Here is a 25,076-nt window from a genome sequence, read left to right as displayed (position 1 = left end):
GCCCCATCCCACTAGGTAGCTAGAGTTGGTGGTACCTAGCTGTCCTTCCAGCTGTTCTGGAAGCATGAGTAGGGGGCTCATGGTTCAAGCTGGATGGGGCATAAAGCAAAACCTAATTAGAACAGTGCCCTGAAACAGCTGGGGGTGTGGCTCAAGCAGCCGACGCCTCCTTCAAACCCCAGGACAGGTCCTTAAAAAAAAAAAGAGGGAGGTGCTATATCCAAGGTGGTGGGCCAAGGCCCCCAATGCAAACGTGCTGAGTGAAAACATATGCTGCTGGGCAAAAGGACTCAAGGAGGGGATCACATTGGGACTAGCAAGTCTTCTAACAGGTGACATACACAAACTGAGTGTAAAGTATAAGGTCTGCCTTGAATCCCAGTGCCAGTTCAGGCCGGGCTTAAGGCACACAGGGGTGTCCCTCTGTGTTTGTATGTTATAGTCTCTTTCTTTTTGTCGGACATGTGGTTTGAACTCAAGACTTGGGTGCTGTGTCTGAGCTCTTTTTGCTCAAGGCTATTGTTCTCACACTCAGCCACAGCTCCACCTCCAGTTTTCTGGTGGCTCATTGGAGATAAGAGTCTCGCGACTTTCCTGCCCTGACTGGCTTTGAACCGTGGTGCCCAGATCTCAGCTTCCTGAGTAGCTAGGATGACAGGTGTGAACCATCAGTGCCCACCTATATTGTTTCTTTAAAAACAAAAGAAAGGACTAGAAGTGAATCCCAGCATGCGATGACGTCTGTTGAATCTAAGAGGTGAGTTTCCGCAAGTCAGTTCTATAGATTCTGAACTTGTTTGCTTAGAAACAGAAATTTCCAGAAATTTCTCTAATAAACACAAAAGAAAGTGTTGATAAAAATGTCTGCTCCTGGGGCTGGGAAGGTGGCTCAGTGGTAGAGCGCTTGCCTTGCATGCTCAAGGCCCTGGGTTCGATTCCTCAGCACCACATAAGCAAAAAGAAAAAAGCTGGAAGTGGCGCTGTGGCTCACGTGGTAGAGCGCTAGCCTTGAGCTGAAGAGCTGAGGGACAGCACCCAGGCCCAGAGTTCAGGCCTCACGACCGGACCCAAAAAAAAAAAAATCTGCTCCTTAAACAAGCATTTGTGCCTGGTGTATTTTGGCTGATTAAAATACCACCCCCCTTCTTGTGCCAGCTGGGGTTTTAACTCAGTGTCTTGCTAGGCAAGTCCAAGATCTTCCTATTTCTGTCTTCAGCATCGCTGGGATTATGGGCATAAGTCACTGTGTTCGGCACTAGTGTCCTAAGAGGCAAAGACAACACACAGAGGCGAGACCACGGTCCGCGCTAGGAGAGGATCAAAAATCCTGGTCACCTAGTTTTTGGTAACTTCTTACAGGAGCCCTGGGAAAGGAATCAACATGTGTCTCAACAGATGTGGCTAAAGCTTAGAGCCCAGGCCCGAGGTGGCCACGTCCTATGTCCTTCAGCCCAAACATGTGGCATGTCCATTCTTTCCATGTAGTCAGCCAACGAGCATTCATAGAGAGCCTACTGCAGCCCATGCATGTACTAGGCACCACGACCCCCCGGTGTACAAGAGCCCCATGGAGGCTGGTGGGGAGGACAGGAGATGAAGGATGAGGAGCCTCTGAAGGGAGGGGAGCCATGCCAGGCAGGGCAGAGGCGGGGAAGTGTATCTGGGTTGGAGAGAGAAGCAGGGCGAGGCTGGAGGCAGGAGGAACAGGGACTGAGGCTCGGTGAGACTCAGGAGGTTTTGAGTAGAGGCACTCAGGACCTGGAGTTCCCACAGTGCCCTTCACACATGGATCCTGCCGCCTCTGCCCACCTGGAAACTGCGCCACGCTGTCCCTAGACACCTGTCGGTGCGCCTTCCCTCTCTGTGCCCCGCACTCGTGGGTACTAAGCAACATGCCGGTGAAGGAGGGTTTAAAACAAACGCCAACACAGCCGCAGCCCAACTGCACGATCACAGACCTGCATCCCCGGGCCTCAGTTTCCCCTTCTGACAAATGAGGATAAGAGCCTATAGAGCTGCTCTGGAGATCTTGTGCTATGTTGGGAGTGACACAGCCATGAAACTGGAGAAACTGGAAACTGGTCTCATCATCATCATCATCATCATTCTTAATCAAAACGAACCCAGGGCGCTGAGGTTTTCAGCATCCACCACCACCTCCAGCCAACCTCTCAGCGGATCCAGATGGCACCTTCCAGCTTCAGTCCTGCTTGGCTGAGCCCAGTGGTGCCGGCCTGGCTGGGGGGGTGGGGGGTGGGTTCCATGCTGGTGTGATGCTGGTGGAGCCCAGCTCCAGCAAAAACAAAGCAGAGCTGGATGTGACTGGAGAGGCCCCAGGGGGCGCAGCAGCTCGTTAGTGCTGACCTTGGCACCCAGGAGTTCCTGATGGATGGGGTTCCGGTCTGGACAGGCCTTGGGGGAGCTGCAGCTCCATCTATTATGGGCCCATCAGCTCCGACCCAAGCCCTGCCGGTCCCCCATGTTGTAAGTGAGCGTCAGGCCGGGAATAAATCTCTGTGTGATTCACAGGAGAACCAAAAGAGAACAAGGGAAAGCATGAAAAATGTCTCCATCCTGCCTCTGGAAGAGGAAGCAGCAGCAGGAGCTTTAGGGGGTCCAGGGAGATGCCAGGGCAGCCAGGCCCCCACCCCAGAGAGATCTGGCTTCCTTCCAGAATGCCAGCTCCTCCCAGCCAGCACCCTGCCTGAAACTAGGTCGATAAAACTCCCTTGACGCTGAGTATAGTGCATCCCCTGTAATCCCAGCACTCGGCAGGCTGTGGCAGGTAGATCATGAGCTCCAGGCCAGCCTGGGATACATGTGAGACCCAAGTTTATAGAAAGAGGCATGAGGGGTGTCTTGTGTCTCAGTGGGACACGGCTGCACCAGACTAGGGTGCAGTCAACAGAGCCACATCCTCAATCCATTCTGGTTGCTGCCCCACCCATCCATCTGGTCACCTTTCAAGACAACCTCTCCATGCCTCAGTTTCCATCAGCTTCACTGAAGGGCACAGGCACCTGCTTCGGAGAACTGCTGGGTGGATGGATAGAGCTGCTGGGGGGAGGGGGGTACAGTCCCTATCCTTGAGAGTCACAATTGGCTGTTGAGTGCTACGGCTGCTCACTCCAGCCGCCCCACCCCACAGCTCAGGGGTGGCCCATCAGGGACAGAGGTTGGGAGGAGGAAGGGCTTCCAGGCTTCCTCATAGATGGGAAGGTATGGTTCCAAATTTGGCAAGTAAGTCTCTGCACCTCAGTTTTCCCATCAATAAAACCGAGCGATGATCTGCACTCAGTGGCAGTGAGTGCATTTAAGGAGCTAGTGCAGGCGCAAAGATCAACGCTGCACCACCGGTCATGCAGGACTGTGCGGCTATCACCCTCTACAGGTCCTTGTTTGATCTCCCCCCACCCCCCCACCAGTGAGCAGGACTCACTTCCTGTCCTGCTCTCTGTACACAGAGTCATGTGCGCCTCTGACAGGTCCCCTCTGATATACTCTCCAGCTTCTAGACTTTTCTCCTGAATGGACGGTGTCCTGCTTTTTTGTATTTTTTTGGTGCCAGTATTGGGGCTTGAACTCAGGGTCTTGGGTGCTCTCCCTTAGCTTTTTCTCTCAAGATGGGCATTCTACCACTTGCCACGGGTCAACTTTTGGATTTTTGGTGGTTAACTGGAAGTGAGAGTCTCGCAGACTTGCCTGCCCAGGCTGGCTTCGAACCTGGATCCTCAGATCTCAGCCGTCTGAGCTACCAGCGCCCAGCATGTCCTGCACTTTTTAAAATATTTAATGCTATAAGTATGACCTAAGCAGCACATTGAACATGGAGGTTACTTCCTTCGTTTGGGAACTGTTACCTCTATGAACACAGCCAAGGAACACAGTCTTTGTGGGGCCTTCAGGGCCCTGCTCAGTCATAAAATTAGCAGAAGTGGATGGAGGGCAGAGTCTGCTAAGAACATAAGACTCTCTGGTTCTGCCATTCCTTTTCTGTATCTACTCTGTGTGTGTGTGTGTGTGTCTCTCTCTCTCTCTGTCTCTCTCTCTCTGTCTCTTTCTGTGTTCTAGTCCTGGCTTGAGCTCGGGCCCTGGTCACTATCCCTGAGCTGTCTTGCTCAAAGCTAATTCTCTACCACTTAGCCACAGCTTCATTTCCAGCTCTTTGGTTGTTAACTGGAGATAAGAGTCTCATGGACTTTCCTGCCTGAGCTGGCTTTGAACTGTGATCCTCAGGTTTCACTCTCCTGAGTAGCTAAGATTATATTCATGAGCCACCCACGCCCAGCTTGGATCTCTTTATTTTTAATTACTGTTTCAAGGTCTGGGTAACAAACTTACCCAGTTCCAGGCATGGTACTGGGCTCTGGTAATATATGTATATATAATATACAATATGATATACATATGGTATATAACACACAAACTATAAAACTTAGATAATTTTGGGGACAGAGTGCAGGGCCTCACTCCACCACGGAGCCACACCCTGGTCCCTGCGGGTGACTGAACCCACCATGGTCGGTCACCTGGGGTCCCGGTGCCCCTGCAGAGCGGTGCAGCGGGTGGCTGGCATGGACTGGAGCAGGTGGCGGCTCCCAGGCCTAGCCTTCCCAGTTCTCGCTGCGCCCCCTTGTGGTCAGCCCAGTTCGGCTCACGGCCGCCCGGCGTGGCCGTCTTGGGAAGGGCCTGATTGCTCCCATCTAGGTCAGCTGGCTGGGGTTCTGGCCACCAACTCTAGGCCCAGACTGATGAATGGGGCGGCTGTGAATTTGTAAAATGCATCAGTGTGGCAGGGAGATTCAACACCCTGTCAGGGAGCAAGCTTTTTTTTTTTAACAGCCTGAAAATTTCCTCCATCCTTCACGCATGTCACTGTCAGGCGGGTGACACGTGACTGCAGGGAGTCCCTGCGCTTCCATCTTCTCTCCACGGACAGCACTAAGGCCGGGACTAGAGGTTCCGTGGAAGGTGCCTTTTGCTACTGGCCTAACATTCAGTTCTGGATGTGACCAGCTGATCATGAATTCACTCAGCAAACATTTACTCAGGGCTTCTTCAGCAAAGGCACTGTGGTCAGCACTAAGTACTGGGGTGAACAGATGCAGGCCCAAAGCACTCAGTATGTCAAAGGAATCAGTCTACTAGGAAGACACTGAAAGTAAAGGAAGTGACCTGCTTGGGAGGTGGGGTGCGGGGTCCCCAAAGGCCCATGTGCTAAAAGTCCTGAGGCCCCCATGGCTATGCTGGGAGGTGGTAGGACCTTTAAGAGGTGGAGCTAGCTGGAGGTGAGCTCTAGGAGGGATACTGCAGCCTGGCCCTCCTCCTCCTCTCCTCTCTGTTCCCCTCCTCCCTGTGGGGGGAGCAGGCTCCACCCCACAATGCCATCCCACCACAGGCCCAAAGCCACGGCCCAACTGCTCAGGGGCCAGCACCTCTGCAAGCCTGAGCCCAACAAACCTTTCCTCCTGTTAAGCTGATTACCTGAGGCATTTTGTTATACTCACAGAAAGCTGACCGACCAATGACACAACAAAAGGGAAGCTGAGGGCTGGGAAGGTGGTGTAGTGGGTAGAGCGCTTCCCCAGCATGCATGAAGCCCTGGGTTCAATTCTTCAGCACCACATACACAGAAAAAGCTGAAAGCGGCGCTGCGGCTCTCAAGTGGTAGAGTGCTAGCCTTGAGCCAGAGAAGCTCAGGGATAGCGTCCAGGCCCTGAGTTCAAGCCTCAGGACTGGCAAAAAAAAAAAAAAGGAAGCTTAACAGACGCTTTAAATATTTTCAGATTGTGTTCTAAAGATCTGAGAAAAAAATGACAGACCCTGTCCTGTCACATAACCTCTTCCAGGGCAGGAAAAACTGGGGGTACTCCCTCTAGTGATGGCCCCTCAACCCTCAATGGATGAGCCAATCATTGCTGTAGCCAGTCTCCCAGGCAAGCAATTCCCTTTCTCTGACCCTCAGTCTTCCCTTCTGCAGATGGGGATGAAGAATTGCAAGCAGGTGCTCAGCAAGCTGCCCTGTTGCTCACAGAGGGTGCACCTGCGGTGGTTTCTGACATGTAACCCCAACAGTACACAGCAGCACTATGCATTCATCTGGCCTGTGCCACACGCCAATGCTTGGGCTGCTTGCTCGCTGACAGAATGATGGAATCCTCCTGCTGGTAATTCTGCCCACAGTGTAGCATGTGGCTTGTAAGCAGGGCGATGGCAGAGCCCTGGGTCCCCAGGATCCACCTGGAACACCAGCTGTTCCCAGCGCCGTGGCTCGGGGCTCGGGGCTCAGCTCCTGTATCCCTGACTCACTGTAACTGACAATGCTCTGCCAATTACAAGCAGTAACAATTAAGATGTGCCGGGGGCATTTGCAAACACTTATTAAAATACATCAATAATTAAACGCTCCTTTAATAGTTTCATGTCTGGCCTCCAGACATATCTGTGTTTGGACCCTGGGTCGCCGTGTGCTTTGAGATCTGGGTTAGGGCCTTACACGCTGGTAATGAGAATTTAAAATTCTTCCCTGACTAGAATTCTGAGGTCTGAGTGAACAGGAGCGGGGAGGGGGTGTGGCTCTGCCCAGATGCTGGATTCCAGAGGGGCTGCCTTCCCAGCTGTGGCGACAGGCTGGGAACCAACCCAGCTCCCCACTGTGTGGCCACAGCCCCTCCCTTCCCACATAGGTGTGTGCCCGTGGGAAGGACATGGGCATTAGCACTGGGGTGTGTAAATGTCCACGTCATTCAACACAAGTGATAGCTCCACGCTAAGAGCTCAAGACCAAGGCCTACACTAGTACAGGGAACTCTGTGTCTGCCCAAATGATACACAAAAGGTAAAGGAGAGGGGGGAGTGTGTGTGTGTGTGTGTGTGTGTGTGTGTGTGTATGTGTGTGTGTGTGTGAAGCGGGATAAAACAAGGAAGAAAACACTGTTCAAAATGAAATGTACTCATACCTTACATATTTAACTGTAACCTCTCTGTTTTTTGTTTTTTGTTGGTCGTGGGGCTTGAACTCTGGGCCTGGGCGCTGTCCCTCAGCTCTTCAGCTCAAGGTGAGCGCTCTACCACTTGAGCTACAGCGCCACTTCCGGTTTTCTGGTGGTTTATTGGAGATAGGAGTCTCACGGTCTCTCCTGCCCGGGCTGGCTTTGAACCGCGATCCTCAGATCTCAGCCTCCTGAGTAGCTAGGATTACAGGCGTGAGCCACCAGTGCCAGGCTCTGTGAGACTCTTATCTCCAATAAACCACTAGAAAACCAATGGCCCTGTGGCTCAAGCAGTAGAACACTCGCCTTGAGCTGAAGAGCGCAGGGACAGCACCCAGCCCAGAGTTCAGGCCCCACAACTGACCAAAAAAAAAACAATTATACAGAGAAAGGTAGGGCATAGCAGTGCACGCATGTGGTCCCAGTTAATCAGGAGGCAAGGGTAGGAGGATCATAGTCTCAGCCTGGCACAGGGAAAGTTAGTGAAACAAAAAGCAAAAGGTATAGAGATATGCCTCAACTGGTAGAGTGCCTGCCTAGCAAGTACAAGGCCACAAGTTCAAATCCTAGTACTCCATGAAAGTTAGAATGTGTTTGTGACTTTAACTACGCATCACTATCCCACAATACTGTGAAACTTGGGAAATTATGAAACCACTTAATCACAATAAAATTTTTGGAAAAAAACACAATAAATCCTACTACTGTGAAAAAATTCAAGTAGAATGACTAATGATCTTGCATGCATACTCAAAAGAGCTGGTGAGGATAGGGACCTGCTGAGAACATGCAACAAACTCCCTGGTCTGTGTGGTCATGGCACCAAAGAACAGATGTTTTGCCAGGCGCTGGTAGCTCATGCTTGTAACCCTAGCGACTCAGGAGGCTGAGATCTGAGGATCATGGTTCAAAGCCAGCCTAGGCAGGTAAGTCTGTGAGACTCTTATCTCCAATGAACCACCAGAAAACCAGAAGTGGCGCCGTGGCTCAAGTGGTAGAGCCCTGGCCTTGAGCTGAAGAGCTGAGGGACAGCGCCCAGGCCCAGAGTTCAAGCCCCACGACCAGTAAAACAAAACAAACAGATGTTTCCCAGGTAACTCTGGAGCTTCCTGGTGGGCCAACTGGGTTTGCTTTTTTCTTTTTAACTGGAGCTGGCCTGGAACCAGGAGCCTCCCCTCCCAAGGTGGCCAGTGTATGCCACCAAGCCCAGCTATAGTGGCTGAAAAAAAACGGGAGTCTCAAAAACTTTTTCCCCTGCTGGCTGGCCTTGAACCTCCCTCCTCCCGATCTCTAACCCTCCCAAGTAGCTGGGACCACAGGTGTGAGCCAGGGTACCGAGCGATGTGTATGAGTGGTTCTTACAGGAGCATTTCCATTTGCAAACTTCATTAAGATGAACACTTGGTGGTCTATGCACTTGATGATGCCTAAGTCAAATCTTGGTAATATTTCTTCAAATGTCATAGGTCTTTTTTTTTGTTTTTTTTTTGGTTGGTTGTGGGGCTTGAACTCTGGGCCTGAGCGCTGTCCCTCAGCTCTTCTGCTCAAGACTAGCACTCTACCACTTGAGCTACAGCGCCACTTTAAGCTTATGTGATGCTGAGGAATTGAACCCAGGGCTTCATGCATGCAAGGCAAGCACTCTACCACTGAGGCACCTTCCTAGCCAAAATGTCATAGATCTTGAGTCTGCAGCTTATACTGCAGGGTGGGAACTGACATTTATGAAGGGGTCCCAGAGCCCCAGCTCTGCACTGAGCAGCAGGTCACAGAATGCCCTGGGTATCAGAAACCGAGGCGTGGCCCTCAGTAATCACGGCCACAGGCCAGGTTTGAACCTGGGTCCTGTAATCCATCTCCCCACTTTCCACTCCATCTCCTTGAGCCCTTCCCTTCCGTTTTCTGCCTGATGGAGACGAGGATGGGGACCCCCAGCCGCGTCACAGACCCGGGGGAGGGCACAGGGGCCTCACCGTGACTGGATCCCGAAAGTCATGTCCGCAGGGATGGACGGTGGCTCCTTCTTCAGGCGCCGGTCATCCTGCTCACTGATGCGGATGTCATTGAGCCTCCGGTAGAGAATGTTCTCGTGGGCCGTCACCAGGCCGGCTTTCACCGCCCCTCGGTTCATGGCGATGTAGTTCCGGGTCAGCTCCTGGGGGCAGGTGGGCTGCTGCTTAAGCACGTTCCAGTGCCCGATGGCTGGGGACAGGGAGACAACCGGGGGTGAAGAACCCGAGGCGGCAGAGAAGAATCAGGGTTCCCTCATCCCACACTGCCGGTGACAGCCCTGCATGCCCTGGAAACCAGAAGACCTGAAAAAGAGGGATTCCCACAGGCCCCGGAGTGTCTGCCATGGAGCGGGCTTGCCTGGCCTTGATCCCAGTGGGGCCATCAGAGGCTTGCATTGTGTGTGTGTGTGTGTGTGTGTGTGTGTGTGTGTGTACACATGTGTGTGCACGTCCTGGGGCTTGAACTTGGAGCCTGGAAGATGTCCCTCCGCTTTTGTGCTCCAGGCTGTTGCTCTACTACTTGAGCCATAGCTCCATTTCTGTTTTTTTGGTGGTTCATTGGATAAAAAGACTTTCCTAGCTGGGTACCAGTGCCTCACGCCTGTAATACTAGCTACTCAGGAGACTGAGATTTGAGGATCACAGTTCAAAGACAGACTGGGCATAAAAGTCCATGAGATTCTTTTTTTTTGGGGGGGTGGTTGGTCGTGGGGCTTGAATTCTGGGCCTGGGCGCTGTCCCTGTGCTCTTCAGCTCAAGGCTAGCACTCTACCACTTGAGCCACAGCGCCACTCCCAGTTTTTTCTGTGTATGTGGTGCTGAGGAATTGAACCCAGGTCCTCATGCATGCAAGGTAAACACTCTACCACTGAGCCACCTTTCCAGCCCTCTGTGAGACTCTTATCTCCAATTAAGCACCAGAAAACCAGAAGTGATGATGTAGCTCAAGTGGTAGAGTGCTTGCCTTGAGCTGCTGAGGAACAGTGCCCAGGCCCAGAGTTCAAGTCCCAAGACCACTACCACCACTAACAAAAAAGACTTTCCTGCCCCAAACTGTCTTAGAATGGTGATCCTACTATCTCAGCCCCCTGAGTAGTTGGGATTACAAGCGTGAGCCATGGTGCTCACCTTTGGTTCTATTCTCGAAGCTCCATCAGCATGAAGCATGGGCAGATCCCCAATCCCTTCCTAAGGCTGCCCTAGTTGATCCTCCAGCCCCCCCATTCCCATCCCTGTGTGGTCCTCCCCATTTATCCATCCATGGCCTGTGGCCCTGCCACTGCCACAGCCACAGCCCGGGGTCATCTCCACCGGCCAGGGGCTGAGCGCTCAGGGTGGGGAGGGGCCTGCCAGCCCGGCTCAGTCCCAGTGCCTCACCTTCGCTGAGCGCTCAGGGTGGGGAGGGGCCTGCCAGCCCGGCTCGGCGCCCAGTGCCTCACCTTCGCTGAGCGCTCAGGGTGGGGAGGGGCCTGCCAGCCCGGCTCGGCGCCCAGTGCCTCACCTTCGGGGACCCCTCCGTCCAGGCCCCGGGTGTAGAGGCCGTAGTTGAATTCAACACCGGGCAGGCTGCAGTTTCTCTCCCTTGGCTTGCCCAGCTCTGCCTGTTGGGGGAAGGAGAAGGAGAGGTAAGAGCATGTTCCCCGCACCCCAAGGAGCCGCTGCAGGCGGGGACACTGAGGCATGCTCGGCAGGGGATGGTGGGGCCTGGGCTCTGTGACCCATCTGCCAGCTGGAGAGTGGTCCTGGGCCACTGCCAAGCTGGGTACCTGTGTCTGGTGGCACCTGGGCAGTAAGGGCAAGTTCAAGGAGGCGCTGGAGGCAGGGGGAGGGGAGGTAGCTCTTCCATCCCCACCAAAGATGACCCCTTCCCCTCTGACTCCTCGCCTTGGTGGGCGCCTCTGGCCCCCACCCCGGCCCCTGGACAGCGGGTTCTAGGGGGCAGAATGCTTTGGCTCTTTGATTCCCAGAAGGGGTCTGTAAGGAAGGAAGCTGATCTGCTATTAACCTCGCCAAGCCTCCCATTTTCTAGCTAAATAAATCCAGGCCTTCTCCAGGGTTCCTGAGGGATGGGCTGGATGTGGCAGGCAGGTGCACCTGTGCTGGGACTGGGCTTGAACTCAGGGTCCAGGTGCTCTACCACTTGAGTCATACTACCACTTTCAGCTTTTTGGTGGTTAATTGGTGGTAAGAGTCTTTGGAACCATGGCTCTCAGATCTCAGCCTCCTGAGTGGCTGGGATTACAGGCCTGAGCCACCAGCATGGCTCTAGTGGAGCTCTTTACTGCCCTGCCCTCCCAGACTGCTTCTCTCCAGAGCCGTGCCCCCATGAGACAGGGGGGTCCCGCCCTGCCCAGGGTCCAGAGCCCCTCTGCATATAAGCTCTCTTGTTCATTTGGGGCTTAGAATGAACTTCATTTCCAAGGATGTCCAGGTTGGACCACCTTGTTTAGACTCTAAGTTCCTATACCATCTGGTTGTGCCTTTTTGTATTATACAGAGCAAGTATGGAACAATACCCTGCACAGAAGCCTCTTCCTCCAGGAAGCCTTCTGGGATTGGCATTGGCCTAGAGCATTCCTCATTGTGGGCTGAGCCCAGGAGATGTCATCGGCCTCCTGCGTGTAGACTGCACATCTCACAGGCTGAGGAGAGCAGCTTTGTCCCCCAGACCCCCCTCATGACTAATTACCTGTAGGGGGCTTCCAGGATTTTCACCTATGAGTTTTGGAGGACACAGCATGCCTCCATGACCTTGTCCTCCTCAGTCTCCCCCCACACCCCCAGCAGCTCCTTATTTCTCTCCATCTCAAATCCCAGACTCCACCTCTGTCTAGATCCAGGGGTCCTGCTGGGTAATCTGCCGCAAGTCCTCCCATGAGGCTCTCTCTGGGCTGCAGACAAAGCCCTGGCCCCTCATTTGTTTAGGAAACCAGGCGGCCTCCCCAGGGACAGTGGCAAGGTAATTAAAACGGGGCCTCCCCAGGAGAGGCTCAGCGCCCGGGGGGCAGGGGCAGAGGCAGGTGGGCAGACTTCCAGCTGGCAGGAGACAGCACCCTCCAGCAGGGAGCGGGCAGTGGGGAACGGCGGGCAGGTGCCTTGGACTTGGTGCTTCTGGAATCTAGCTGCAGAAGACATTGGCCAACAGGAGTTGCTTGTGCTTTCACTCCACATGCATTTGTGTGTCACCTGTGCTGAGTGCTGTGCTTGGAGCTCTAAGGAGAACAGGACAGGCTCAGACCTCTGGGCTCGGGACATTCATGGTCACACACCCACAACATGATGACAGTTGAGTATCCCAAGGACTGTGATGTAGGAAAGCTCAAAGGGCTCAAGCTCAAAAAATCTGAGGCCATAGCCGGGCACTGGTAGCTCACGCCTGTAATCCTAGCTACTCAGGAGGCTGAAATCTGAGGATTGTGGTTCAAAGCCAGCCTGGACAAGAAACTCTGGGAAACTCTTATCTCCAATAAACCACTAGATAACTGGTAGAGCACTTGCCTTGAGCTGAAGAACACAGGGACAGCTCCCAAGCCCAGAGTTCAAGCCCCACAAGCAACAAAAAATAAACAAAACAAAAAAATAACTGAGGCCACAAAATAAGAGAAGATATTTGCAATGCATATATCTGATGAAACTTCTGTGCCCTTCATAAAGAGCAGCCATAAATCAACAAGGAAAGTACTCTGATTGAAAAAAAAAACAGCAGAAGACTTAATTAGGTATTGTATTACAAGGATGTCCCAGGAGCCAAGATCTGTATGGCAAGGTGGGCAAAGTCAGATCTCAATGCTATTGGCAGGATTTGGAGCAGCCAAGAGTCTGATGATCTTGGTGGAATAGTATAAGCACAGTGGAAAGCAGTTTGGTGGTGTTTGTTACACATCTGCCTGCCTGTCATTCAACCATACTTCCTGGACACCCAAGAGTAATAGACAGCTCCTCAGGACCCACACAGATCAGCTTTACTGAGAACTCTTGAAACACCATCTGTATTGGGCACCAGTGGCTCATGCCTATAATCCCAACTACTCAGGAAGCTGAGATCTAAGGATCGTGGTTCAAAGCCGGCCTGAGCAGGAAAGTCCATGAGACTCTAATCTCCAATTGACACCAAAAAGTCAGAAGTGGAGCTGTGCTCATGTGGTAGAGCATTAGACTTGAGCATGAAAGCTTGGGGAACAGAACCCAGGCCCAGCTCAAGCCCCATGACCAACACCACAAAACCAGAACCATCATCATTAAAACATCAGCTTTTCAATTGGGTGCCTATGATTCATACCTGTCATTTAGCTACAAAAACAAATAAATAGAAATCAGCTTTTCCTTTCCCACAAAACTATATTGTTTCCCTCCTCCTCCTCCTCCTCTTCCTCCTTCTTCTCCTCCTCCTCTTTCTTCTCCTCCTCCTCCTCCTTTTCCCCATCCATCATGGGGCTTAAACTCAGGCAGGGCCTGGTCACTGTCCCTGAGCTCTTTTGCTCAAGACTAGTGCTATACCACTTTGAGCCATGACTCCACTTTGGATTCTCTGGTGGATTGGAGATAAGAGTCCCACAGACTTTCCTGCTAGGGTTGGCTTTGAACCGTGATCCTCAGATCTCAGCCTCCTGAATTGCTAGGATTACAGGCGTGAGCCGCCAGCGCCAGTCACATTCTTCTGGCTGAATTCTTCAAGCACCTCCCATGCAATCCTGAAGGTTATTAACCAGGCTCGCTGTGGCTTTGCATGGCAGGGAACTGCAGACAATCATCAGTCACCCAGACTGGACTCTCTCGCCGGAGGTCCCTTGTCCAGGAGGTCTAGAATGAGGTGTGGCTGCCACACATCCCTTTGCCGCCTTCAAACTGTGCCTTTCCCCTGAGTTTCCTCTGTCACCAAGTGGCTTGGCTGCAGTACAGCTCTGGGTGACAGCTGTCCGCATCAGCAGACAGCTTCATTAAACCTCATTAAGATGTCATCCGTCTCTGTCTTATTTTCCAGCTCTCAGCTCTAATTAAAACCATCTCTCTCCCTGTCCCTGGGGGGCCTGGGTTTCTCCTGGCTCCTTCTGCAACAGTGGCTCCCTCCTTTCCCTGTAGGAAAGACTGGAGCCCCAGAAACCAGCGCTGGGGCTCAGCAGGCAAGCAGGCAGGCAGGCAGGCAGGCTGGGACTTTGGAGCAGCCAGCGGGGGAGCAAGTGATGGAGGTCCCAGGAACAAAGGTCCCGCCTATATTCATGAGCCAACTTCTTCAAAGCAAGTGACTCGGCCTTGTAAACCCCAAGGCGATCATTTCTCATCCCACACCACTTTCCCTAAGTGGGAACTAATGCCCCCTTCATGCCAAGTAAACGCAATGGGTGGTCTCTGTTGGCGTTACTGGCCCAAACTAGACCTTGCTCTAGTTATTTCCCAAATGCCAGGTTTTCAACTAAGGAGCTGGAGGCCTGCATTGTAGACCTGAGCTGCCTGTTCCGTCAAGATCGAGCCCTCAAATGCACATCATTCCTGGCTTCCAGGCAGCCACGCTTAGCCCAGCTCCTGGACGTCCAGCTGAGTGTTGGGGGACAAGTTGAGAAGCTTCCGCTCGTGGTCCCACATGCTACTATGACACAGCGATGCAATTTCCCACAGAAATTTCCCGGTAGTTATTAAATAAATATCTGTGTACAGCTCACCCATGCATACAGATGCACACACATGCATTTGTGCTCACGCGCGTGAGGTAGTTCATTATTGTAAAACAACTTAAGATCCTCCAGTGAAAGGCACAATATAAATGCAAATGATGGTCATTATTAGCAGAGAGGATATTTATTTATTTCCATAATGAGAGCCTCAGATAAACATTCATGTAAAATAAGGTGCATTACGGATCAAAGGACTCTAGGGTATCCCGATTCTTTGAACCATTGTCTGAGTGGCAGTTAAACACGGCATAATATACAACCACACACACACACACACACACACACACACACACACGAAGACCACATCTAAATATGATCAAAGACATAGCAAATAATGTCAAGTGAAAAGAAACAGACACAGCGGGAGTTGACATTTTACACACACAGTGCTGTCATCCATGTTTGAAAAATGCACTTACAGGCAGGGACAGTGGTTCAAACCTACACTAACGCCTAGTTGCGAGGCTGAGATTGGAAGGACTGAAGTTCAAGGCCATGCTGAGCAAAATGTTTGTGAGCTACCATCTCAACCACTAAAAGCTGAATGTGATGGCACATGCCTGGCATTCTAGCTACGTGGGAAATACAGGAGGATCACAGTCTAGGTTGGCCTGAGAAAAACCAAAATCCTATTAAAAAACTAAGAAAAGCAAAAAGGACTGGGAGCATGAATCAAATGGTAGAGCAGGGCTCTGAGTTCAAACCCTAATACTACTGGAAAAAAAACAAAAAAGAGAGAGAAAGAGAAAGAGGGAACAGCTGATACTAAGGAAGGAAATGTACGTATCACCCAATTTGTTAGAAGTAGTTTTATTGTTAAAGTTCATAGTGTTCATAAGCTTTGTAGATTAAGATGATGATTGTGAAGGTTAAGAGGTTTCTGTGACTTTAGCTAAGTAGGCCCCAGTCTTGTGAAACTTATGTAGTCACATAATCTCAATAAAGAAATATTTTGGGGAAAAAAAAGCTTTGAGCAAATACTAAAAGGAAACAGAACAATGTAGCTGTGCCCTGTGAGGGCACATGATTAGTGGGGGAGGGGGCATCAATATTTCACTTTTATCATTAAAAAAAATCCCAAACCAAGCCAGGTGCTGGTGGCTCACACCTGTAATCCTAGCCACTCAGGAGGCTGAGAGCTGAGGATCACAGCTTGAAGCCAGCAGAGGCAGGAAAGTCTGTGAGATGATCTACAATTGACCACCAAAGAGCTGGAGTTGTGGCTAAGGGACAGTGCCCAGGCTCTGAGTTCAAGCCTCAGTACTGACTCCTCACTGCACCCCCCTCCCCCACAAACAAAACAAAAATGGCAGTCCTGTAGGGAGCCCTGGTGGGTGGGGCTCCCGGTGGGTCTGGTTCTGGGCCAGGCCTGTGCTCCTGTCAGCTGATGTATGTCCTAGCTGAGAGGTGGTCCCTCCCCTCCCCCTCGCCAGCTTGAAATCAGCTCCTTCATTTGCATTTACATGATCTTGCTGTGTAGCTTATGAGATCCAGAGATTTATTTGCTACTTAGCTTGATGGCGGCAGCGGGCGGGCGGGCAGAGCCCAGGCTGCTCTGCTCAGAGCCTGCGGCCTCAGGGGGCCCCTAACTCAGCTTCAGGTTTAGGTGGATTGGGCAGTGGGGGGAAGGGGGGAGGAAACAGTATGTTTTGAGAGGGGAAAAAAGCAAAATGTGAGCGACTGGAAGGAACTAATAACCATGATTTGGACGTACTGTTTTTTAAGCAATATAAACGGGCCTGGAGTCACCTGAGATTATGAAGTGACTGCCGTCACTCATTGTCTTGGGGGTGAACTCACAGAAACTTTTCCTCCTGGGCTGAGCAAGAAGCTCCTGGAAGAGAGGCAGGTATCAGAGCCAAGAGTGGGGGTGAGCCCCCACTCGTGGCCCATCAGCCACCCCCATGTGGTCTTGACCTGGTCATTTGTATGATCGGGTCACTATGCCCCTCACTTTTAAAATGAGAACTACACACCTAGTTTCTATAGCCTCGGCCCTGTGGGGACACAGAGGACGCAGCGACAGGGAGAAACTGACCTGGGTGACCAGACTGTTCTGGAAAGACACAAGAGGGACGAAGATCACCACCAAGACTCTGTAGTCACATATCCCTGGCTTTTTTTCAGGGTGATCGTCAATGTGGGGGGTCGATCCCTCCCTCTCCCCCCGGGCAGGCAGCTCCCAATGGCTCCCAGCTCGGCATGCTCAAAGCAGAAATCTCATTTTCCTAGCAGTATGTGCCTGGCGTGACGAGGCTGGAGAGGGTGGCTGCCAGCCTCTTCCCCACATCCGATCCAAGCGGAAATCATTTGGCACCTTCCTGGAGCACGACGGTTGAGTGATGGAGAATGGAAGCTGAGGCCAAACAGCCCGCGCTGGAGTTCTGGCTTCTTCACTCTGTGACCTTGAGCAAGGTCACCTCCAGCCTCTTGCTCCTCACATACCAACCAAGTATGGCTGAGATGCCACTCGGCTCAGGGAGTGCCAGGGCAAAGTCATGGGAAAGGACAAGTGCTTTCTTCCTTTCTGAGACCTAATCTCTCTATGAAGCCCAGGCTGGCCTTGAACTCCGAGTCGTCCTGCCTCTGTCTCCAGGATACCGGGATGACAGGCATGTACTACCACACCTAGCTCAGTCGTAGCAAAGGGTTTAGCAGGTTCTGAATAAAGAGGACACTCCACAGTTCTGAGTCGCCAGTAACTGTGTCTCCGTGAGCTAGACGACCAGCTATAAAATGAGTATAGTTACTTGCTGGTTTTTCAAAGAATTAAAGATAGAAGTTACAAATGACTGAGAAACAAATTCCATTCCTAGGTACAGACCTAAAGGAATCAAAACAGGTGCTCAAGCTAGCCCACGTGCACCTGTGTCCACAGCAGCACTGCTCGCCGTAGCCAAAAGAAAGAAACCACTAAATATCCACCAACGGACAACTGGAAAAGGAAGCCTGGAGAAATCTTGCCTGAAGAGTATTCAGCCATGAGAAGCACAAAGGATCACCCCACCGGTGACAACATGGCTGGGCCTGAAAACATTATGCTCAGGAAGGAGCCAGCCAGACACAAACGACCACCCACAGACCGGAAGCAGACAGGGGCTGGCTATAGCTGGAGGGAGGAAGGCCAGGAAAGGAGGGCCCCAGATACACGGCCTCCTTCTGAGGTGAGGGAAATCTCTCTCAACGAAACAGAGACACTGTTGGTGTGCCGTGTGAAGTGGTTACAGCCACTGAATTGCTCAATTTAAAACTGGTTGATAAAGCACTTGTAACTCACACCTGTAACCCCAAACACTTAGGAGGCTGAGATCTGGGGATTGTGGTTTGAAGCCAGCCAGAAGTCAAATCTGAAAAACTTTTACCCCAATTAACCAGCAAAAAGCCAGAAGTAGAGGTGTGACTCAAGTGGTAGAGCACTAGCCTTGAGGGGAAAAAGCCAAGAAAGAGCCCAAGGCTCTGAGTTCAAACTCCAGGATAGGCACATGCACAACATGTACACACATACGCACATGTGCGCATACCACACACACACACACACAAACTTGGTTGATAGTTTTTATGTGAATTTTATCACAATAGGAAGGAAAATGAATGCTTCCCAACTGAGTGATTAAGGGGAATCCTGGGAGACCTCTGCTGTCTCCCGGTAGTACGGCGGCCACCTTGCACGCGCAGCTGCAAGAGGGTGTGGGGTGTGGGGAGCAGGGCTCTGTCTGGGCTGCAATGGACAGGAAATGGTAGGCCATGGTCATCCAGACCAGTAGCCCTCAAGATTTGCAGACACTTGTCTGTAAAGGGACAAACTGAAGTGTGTGGGCCGGACAGACCCCATTCACGCAGTTCCTCCTTTGCTTCCTGTCACCTGAGTGCTGGAAGCCTGAACCACAGGCTATAGTCACGGTTCACCCTCCTCCTCCTCCATGCAGCCCTCTAGTCTGCACCTGGCCCCTAGTGACTTCCCATTAGAGTACTCTCTGCCCTGCTCGGTGTCTCTCGTGGATGGTGATGAGAGGATGGGGAGGGGGCGGCTGGGCGGCTGCTCCATTACAGGCTTCATGGATGAGAGGCCTCACATCACAGTGCTTTTGAAGGGAGTTCTGTGATCTTCAAGGAAAACAATATTGAACCAGATGTGGTGGCACACACCTGTAATCCCAGCTACTTGAGAGACTGAGCCAGGAGTTCCAGGCCAGCTTGGCTCATGTAGAAAGACATATCTCAAAGAACAAACAAAAGAGCCAGGAGCTAGGGAGCCAGGTTCTGGGGCTTATGTCTGGAATCCCATTTATGTGGAAGACAGAGATGGGGAGAATCTTGGTCTGGGAAAAATGATGAGATACTATCTGAAAAATACCTGAAGCCAAAAGGGGCTGGAGCATGGTTCAAGTGGTAGATCACCTTCCTAGCATGCTTGACAAGGCCCTGAGTTCAAATCCCTGGTACTGCACGGGGACAGAAAGAGGGAGGGGAGTGTGTACTGTGCGTGTCACCCAGTGGTAAAGCACTTGCCTGTGACCCTTCCAAGCCTTGTGACATTGAACAGGCTCTTGACCTCTTTCAGTCTGTTTCCCCTCCCTCCTAAAACAGGCCTCAAAGGACTCTGTCCTGGGGTAATGACAAGATGGAGACAGAAGAGCAAGAGGTGGTGCCAGGCACACAGTAGGGCTGCAGGAGTTGGGAGGGGCCCTTCCGCCTTTGTCTCCAGTGCCACACTATTTTCAGAAGAGGAAAAAACTTGCCAGGAGTTGGCAGCTCACGCCTGTCATCCTAACTACTCAGGAGGCTGAGATCTGAGGATCAAGGTTTGAAGCCAGCCCAGGCAGGAAAGTTCATGAGATTCTTATCTCCAATTAACCACCAAAAAGCCAGAAGTGGAGCTGTGGCTCAAATGGCAGAACACTAGCCCTGAGCACAAAAGCTCAGAGACAGAGCCCAAGCCCTGAGTTCATGCACCAGGAGTAGCAAAAAAATAAAAACAAAAAAAGAAGAGGAAGAAACTTCTCTGCGCCTGCTTTGATGGGGCGGCCTCACGGTGGGTGCTGAGCCGCCTCAGCGTCCGGGGCGCCGGGGGCTCGGGAAATAAACCCCACTGCCACTTGGTCATTGGGGTATTGGTGACACAGAGACTGTCAAAGCTGCCAAGTCTGCAGTGAGCAGATTTACGAGAGAGGCACGCACCCTAGGAAAAGAAAAAGGAAAAACAGAAAGAAAGGAAAGGAAAAAGCGGAGCATGATTTATGTACTTTTCAAAACTTAAAACAGAAATCAAAGGCAAACTGAACTGTTTTAAGTCTGACAGCTGCAGGCATGGTTCTGTTTGGTTACTCTATTTATGTTTCCATTTTCTGTCGAGATTCATTGAAAATCGAATCATGTAATAGGAAGAAAAAATGTTCAGTGCCCCCCCTTCACCCCATAAACCTTGTTCCTTCCAGAGGACAGATGAAACCGCCAGCACCAGGGAGACTTCCATTTTGATGTATATTTCATAATATCTCATTGATTGTAAGTTTTATTTCTATGTCAATAAAAAAAAGTGGCATTGTAATAAATGAGAAGGAATTTAACATAAAATGGCAGCTGACCTGTCAGCAAAGCAGGAAGCAGAGGGGCGGGAAGTGGCTAAAGAGGAAGTCTGTTAATAAGGCTGGGGTGAGGCTTGGGAGCTGCGGCTGGTGGCTATGGATTCAGCCACAGCAGGGTGGGTGCAGAGAACACGGCTGTGGGAGCACAGTCCACAGAGTAGTTGTGTGCTGGTCTCCAGACTAGCTTTGTACAGGGCGATGACGGGGCCTAAGCAGCTGCAGAAGAGCAACCACTGAGCAGTACAACCTGCCATGCTTGTACCTGGAGCCTGTGATGTATGGAAATTGGGGAGGGGACAGGTAGGGAGTTCCAGGATTTGGGAGCTAATCAAGAAAAAAATATATAAACACATAACAAAAGTGACCATAGAAGCCAGGCGCCAATGGCGCGTGGAGCTTGAACTCAGGGTCTAAGCTCTGTCCTTGAGCTCTTTTGTTCAAGGCGTGTGCTCTATCACTTTGAGTCACAGTCCACTTCCAGTTTTCTGGTGGTTAATTGGAGATAAGAGTCTCACTGGGGGGCTGGGAAGGTGGCTCAATGGTAGTGCTTGCCTTGCATGCATGAGACCCTGGGTTAGATTCCTCAGCACCACATAAGCAGAAAAAAAAAGCCAGAAGTGGCACTGTGGCTAAAGTGGTAGAGCTCTAGCCTTGAGCTGAAGAGCTGAGGGACAGCGCCCAGGCCCAGAGTTCAGGCCCCACGACTGGAAACAAACAAACAAAAAAAAACAAAAGAGACTCACTGGGCTGGGAATGTGACTTAGTGGTAGAGTGCTGCCTACCATGCATGAAGCCCTGGGTAGGATTCCTCAGTCCCATATACACAAAAAAAGCCAGAAGCACTGTGGCTCAAGTGCTAGCCTTGAGTAAAAGAAGCTCAGGGCAGGGCTGGGAAGGTGGCTCAGTGGTAGAGCGCTTGCCTTGCATGCCTGAGGCCCTGGGGTTGATTCCTCAGCACAACATAAGCAGAAAAAGCCCAAAGTGGCACTGTGGCTCAAGTGGTAGAGCACTAGCCTTGAGCTTAAGAGCTGAGGAATAGCACCCAGACCCACAGTTCAGGCTCCATGACTGACCAAAAAAATAAATAAATAAAAATAAAAAGAAGCTCAGGACAGTGCCCAGTCCCTGAGTTCAAGCCCCAGGATTGGCAAAACAAAACAAAACAAAAAACCTAAAAAAAAAAAAAAACTTTGCGGCTGCTGATGATTAATGCCTGTAAACCTAGCTACTCAGGAGGCTGAGATCTGAGGATCAAGGTTCAAAGCCAGCCCAGGCAGGCAAGTCCATTAGACTCTAATTTCCAATTAACCACCAGAAAACTGGAAATGGTTCTGTGGCTTAAGTGGTAGAACACTCGCCTTGAGCTGAAGAGCTGAGGGACAGGACCCAGGCCCAGAGTTCAAGCCCCATGGCCAACCAAAAAAAAAAAAAAAAATCAGAATGAGGAGACATATTAGGGCAAAAGACTCCAGTGAGCATCTTTTTGTGTGTTGTATGCCAGCCCTGGGCTTGAACTCAGGGCCTGGGCACAATCCCTGAGCTTTTTCACTCAAGGCTAGTACTCTACAACTTGGAGCCACAGTGCCACTTCTGGTTTTCTGGTGGCTAATTGGAGATAACAGTCTCATGGATTTTCCTGTCCTGGCTGGCTTTGAAATGTGATCCTCAGAGCTCAACCTCCTGAGTAGCTAGGATTACAGACATGAGTCACAGACACCCAACTCACCAACTCATTTTTGTTTTTTTCAGTAGTTAATTGGAGCTAAAAGTCTCATGGACTTCCTTTCCTAGGCTAGCTTCAAACTGTGATCCTCAGATCTCAGCCTCCTGAGTAGCTAGGATTATAGGCACTAGTGCCCAAATTTTCAAAAGGATTTCAATTCAAGTAATCAGATGATGAGTACAATGCATTTTTTTTGGGGGGGGTCCGGTCATGGGGCATGGGGCCTGAACTTTGGGCCTGGGCTGGGCGTTGTCCCTTAGCTCTTCAGCTAAAGGTTAGTGCTCTACCACTTGAGCCACAACGCCACTTCGGGCTGAGGAATCGAACCCAGGGCCTCATGCATGCAAGGCAAGCGCTCTACCACTGAGCCACCTTCCCAGCCCCAGTACAATGCATCTTGATCAATGTGACCCCCTCCCTCATTGTCCCCCAGCTTTCCCATCCCCATCCCACCCTCAGCTTACACGGTTCCATTTCACACATGTACATGGACTATAAGGACTGTATGTGCCCACCCTCCATTCATCTGCCACCCCCTGAAAAAAAAACACGTTTCAGCTTCCTGTACTCATTTTGCTAAATAAACTTTTTTCATTGTTCAGAGGAGTTATAACATGGGAATAAACCCTTGAGTATATCACCCTTTAGTTAACTACTGTGTTTATATATGCACATAATCCTGTATATGCTTTCCTGTATGTTTATATTATAGATCTAACTTCCATAGATGAGAGAAAACATGCATTGTTTGTGTATCTCTGAGACTGACTTACTTCATATAGCAAAATTTTTTCCTAGGTCCATCCATTTCCCTGGAAATAATATAACATTATTCTTTCTGATAGATGAGTAAAATTCTATCATGTGTGTGTATGTATATCTTATATCATATATGTGTATATATCATATGCATACCGCATTATCTTAATCCATTCATCCACTGTAGGGCATCTGGGTTTTTTCCATAGCTTGGCTATGGTAAACAGTGCAGGAATGAACATGGATGTGCAGGATATAGTAGTATAATATTCTGGGAGGCGTCCAGAATGGTATTGTTGGATCATAGTGATGATCTTGACCTAACTTATAAAACAGACAGATAGGAGCCACCCCAGGGTTCTCTTTTTCCCAGTACTAAGTCTGAAATGCTAGTGAAGCTGTTGATTACAAACTTGGGGGGGGTGGAGGGGTGGAGGACCAGCCTGTAATTACCACAATAGGAAAAGAACAGCATTTTTGTAATGAATGACAAGCTGCTGAGTAGAAATTTAATTTGGTCTAATTAAGTAGCCTTTTGTGAGGATTTGTCTTCAGATGAAAACAGGGAGCAAGGAGAGCTAAATGCAAATGAACCCCGTCATTTGGGCTTTAAAGGGCTAGGCCCTCGCCTTCATTCGTCTCTCAGAGCCTGCACCCATGCCAAGGCCCACCTGCCTTGAAGGCACCTTGTATTTTTTTTCTGTCCCTGGTCCCTCTTATCTTTTCAAACAGACACCTGGCATCGACAGGGCTGACAGGGAGCTTCTGCTTCTGCTCGAGCAAATTTTATTTTGCCCAAAGTAATGGAAGCCAATGGGGTTTTACTGATGAGAGGAATTCAGTCCTGTTCCCTGTGACTGGAAGACATGAACACACCACCACCACCACCTCCACGGGCACTGCCAAAGCCACTAGGGAAACCAAGCCTGTGTGTAGCGGGGATCCCTGGACGGAGGCTGGGCGCCCATCTCCTAAGCCATATCACAGACGAGCGACCTGACCAGGGGCTTTGAACTCTCCATACCCACAGGGCCGCAGCCTTGCGATGTGACGTCAGGTAGGCAGAGGCCAAGGGCTCAGCTGCCATTCAGAGGCCCTGCTGTTGTTTCCACAACTTACCAGAAGGACTCACAGAGCTCAGCATGGTGTGAGGGGAAGTGAGGTCTCCCTGGCTAGGCAGAAGATGGAGATCAGGGCGATTCAACATGGTGGAAGAATGACGTAGCAAGACACAAGTACCCTATGAAAGCAACCATCCCAGAAGACCACAGGGACACAGTCACATACAGCAAAAGGAGATTAGTGTCAGCAGAGCTGATAAGGCCACTTCTGTCACGGGAGAGGGAGAAATAGTGCCTGTCCTTTGTTTAGGAGCAATTTTATACACTCATGGGGCCAGGGGCATCTGCATGCACAGCTGACCGCTAAAGTTAGCACATAGCCGGGTGGTATTTTCTGACTGCAACAGTTATATTTAGGCAGCAACCTGCTGATGCAGTTGTAGGCTAGAGATAGCACAGTTTAGGTGGGGGTGGGCAATTGTGGCCAGGCCTGGCCTGGTCACCTGATTTCAGGTAGAGGGTAGAGGACCTAGAATGGAAGCTGTCAAGCCAAAATAGAGGTGGATATACTAGGAAAGGACTAGGAAAGGACTGAGGAGGGATGACTCAGTCAGATATAGGTGGAGAGGGGGGAACCAATCATAAGACTCCTCACAGCACATGTCTACCCCTCAACCAATCAGACCAGGGGCACAGTCAAAGGGGGAGGAGACAAGGGACCCTATATAAAACACCTGAAGAGTCTACAGACAACTGGCTCTGGGACCCCTCCTTGGACAAGGAGTCCATTTTGCTGTTTCTTTTGCTTTCAAATAAACCTTCTCTTGTCTGCTTTAAATGCTTTCCTGCCCTTTTATTCTTTTTTTTTTGCAAGTGGTGGGGCTTGAATGCTGGGCCTGGGCGCTGTCCCTAAGCTCTTCAGCTCAAGGCAAGTGCTCTACCACTTCTGGTTTTTCTGGTGGTTAATTGGAGATAAGAGTCTCACGGAATTTCCTGCCTGGACTGGCTTTGAACCATGATCCTCAGATCTCAGCTTCCTGAGTTTTTACAGGCATAAAGCCACCAGTGCCCCGCTTTTTAAAAATTTTTACCCACTGGGCTGGGAAGGTGGCTCAGTGGTAGAGCGCTTGCCTTGCATGCATGAGGCCCTGGGTTTAATTCCTCAGCACCACATAAGAAAAAAAAAGCCGGAAGTGGCACTGTGGCTCAAGTGGTAGAGTGCTAGCCTTGAGCTGAAGAGCTGAGGGACAGCGCCCAGGCCCAGAGTTCAGGCCC

The 25,076-nt window shown here is 50.9% G+C and overlaps 1 protein-coding gene across 1 annotated transcript in view; it reads right to left on the bottom strand.

Moving 5' to 3' along the window:
• Positions 1-25,076, bottom strand: part of LOC105989332 (chromosome unknown open reading frame, human C9orf171) — a 111,907-nt gene that overhangs the window by 35,750 nt on the left and 51,081 nt on the right. The window contains exons 3-4 of the mRNA XM_013021294.1: positions 10,506-10,605; positions 8,966-9,194 (exon numbers count right to left, since the gene is read on the bottom strand). Of these exons, the coding sequence (XP_012876748.1) occupies positions 8,966-9,194; positions 10,506-10,605 (329 nt within the window). The remainder of the gene's footprint in view (positions 1-8,965; positions 9,195-10,505; positions 10,606-25,076) is intronic.

This window comes from Dipodomys ordii, unplaced genomic scaffold (genome assembly GCF_000151885.1).
Source record: "Dipodomys ordii isolate 6190 unplaced genomic scaffold, Dord_2.0 Scaffold55, whole genome shotgun sequence".
Taxonomy (NCBI): Eukaryota; Metazoa; Chordata; class Mammalia; order Rodentia; family Heteromyidae; genus Dipodomys; species Dipodomys ordii.
The sequence above is the reverse complement of the archived record's forward strand: the minus strand, read 5'-3'. Positions and strand labels throughout refer to the sequence as shown.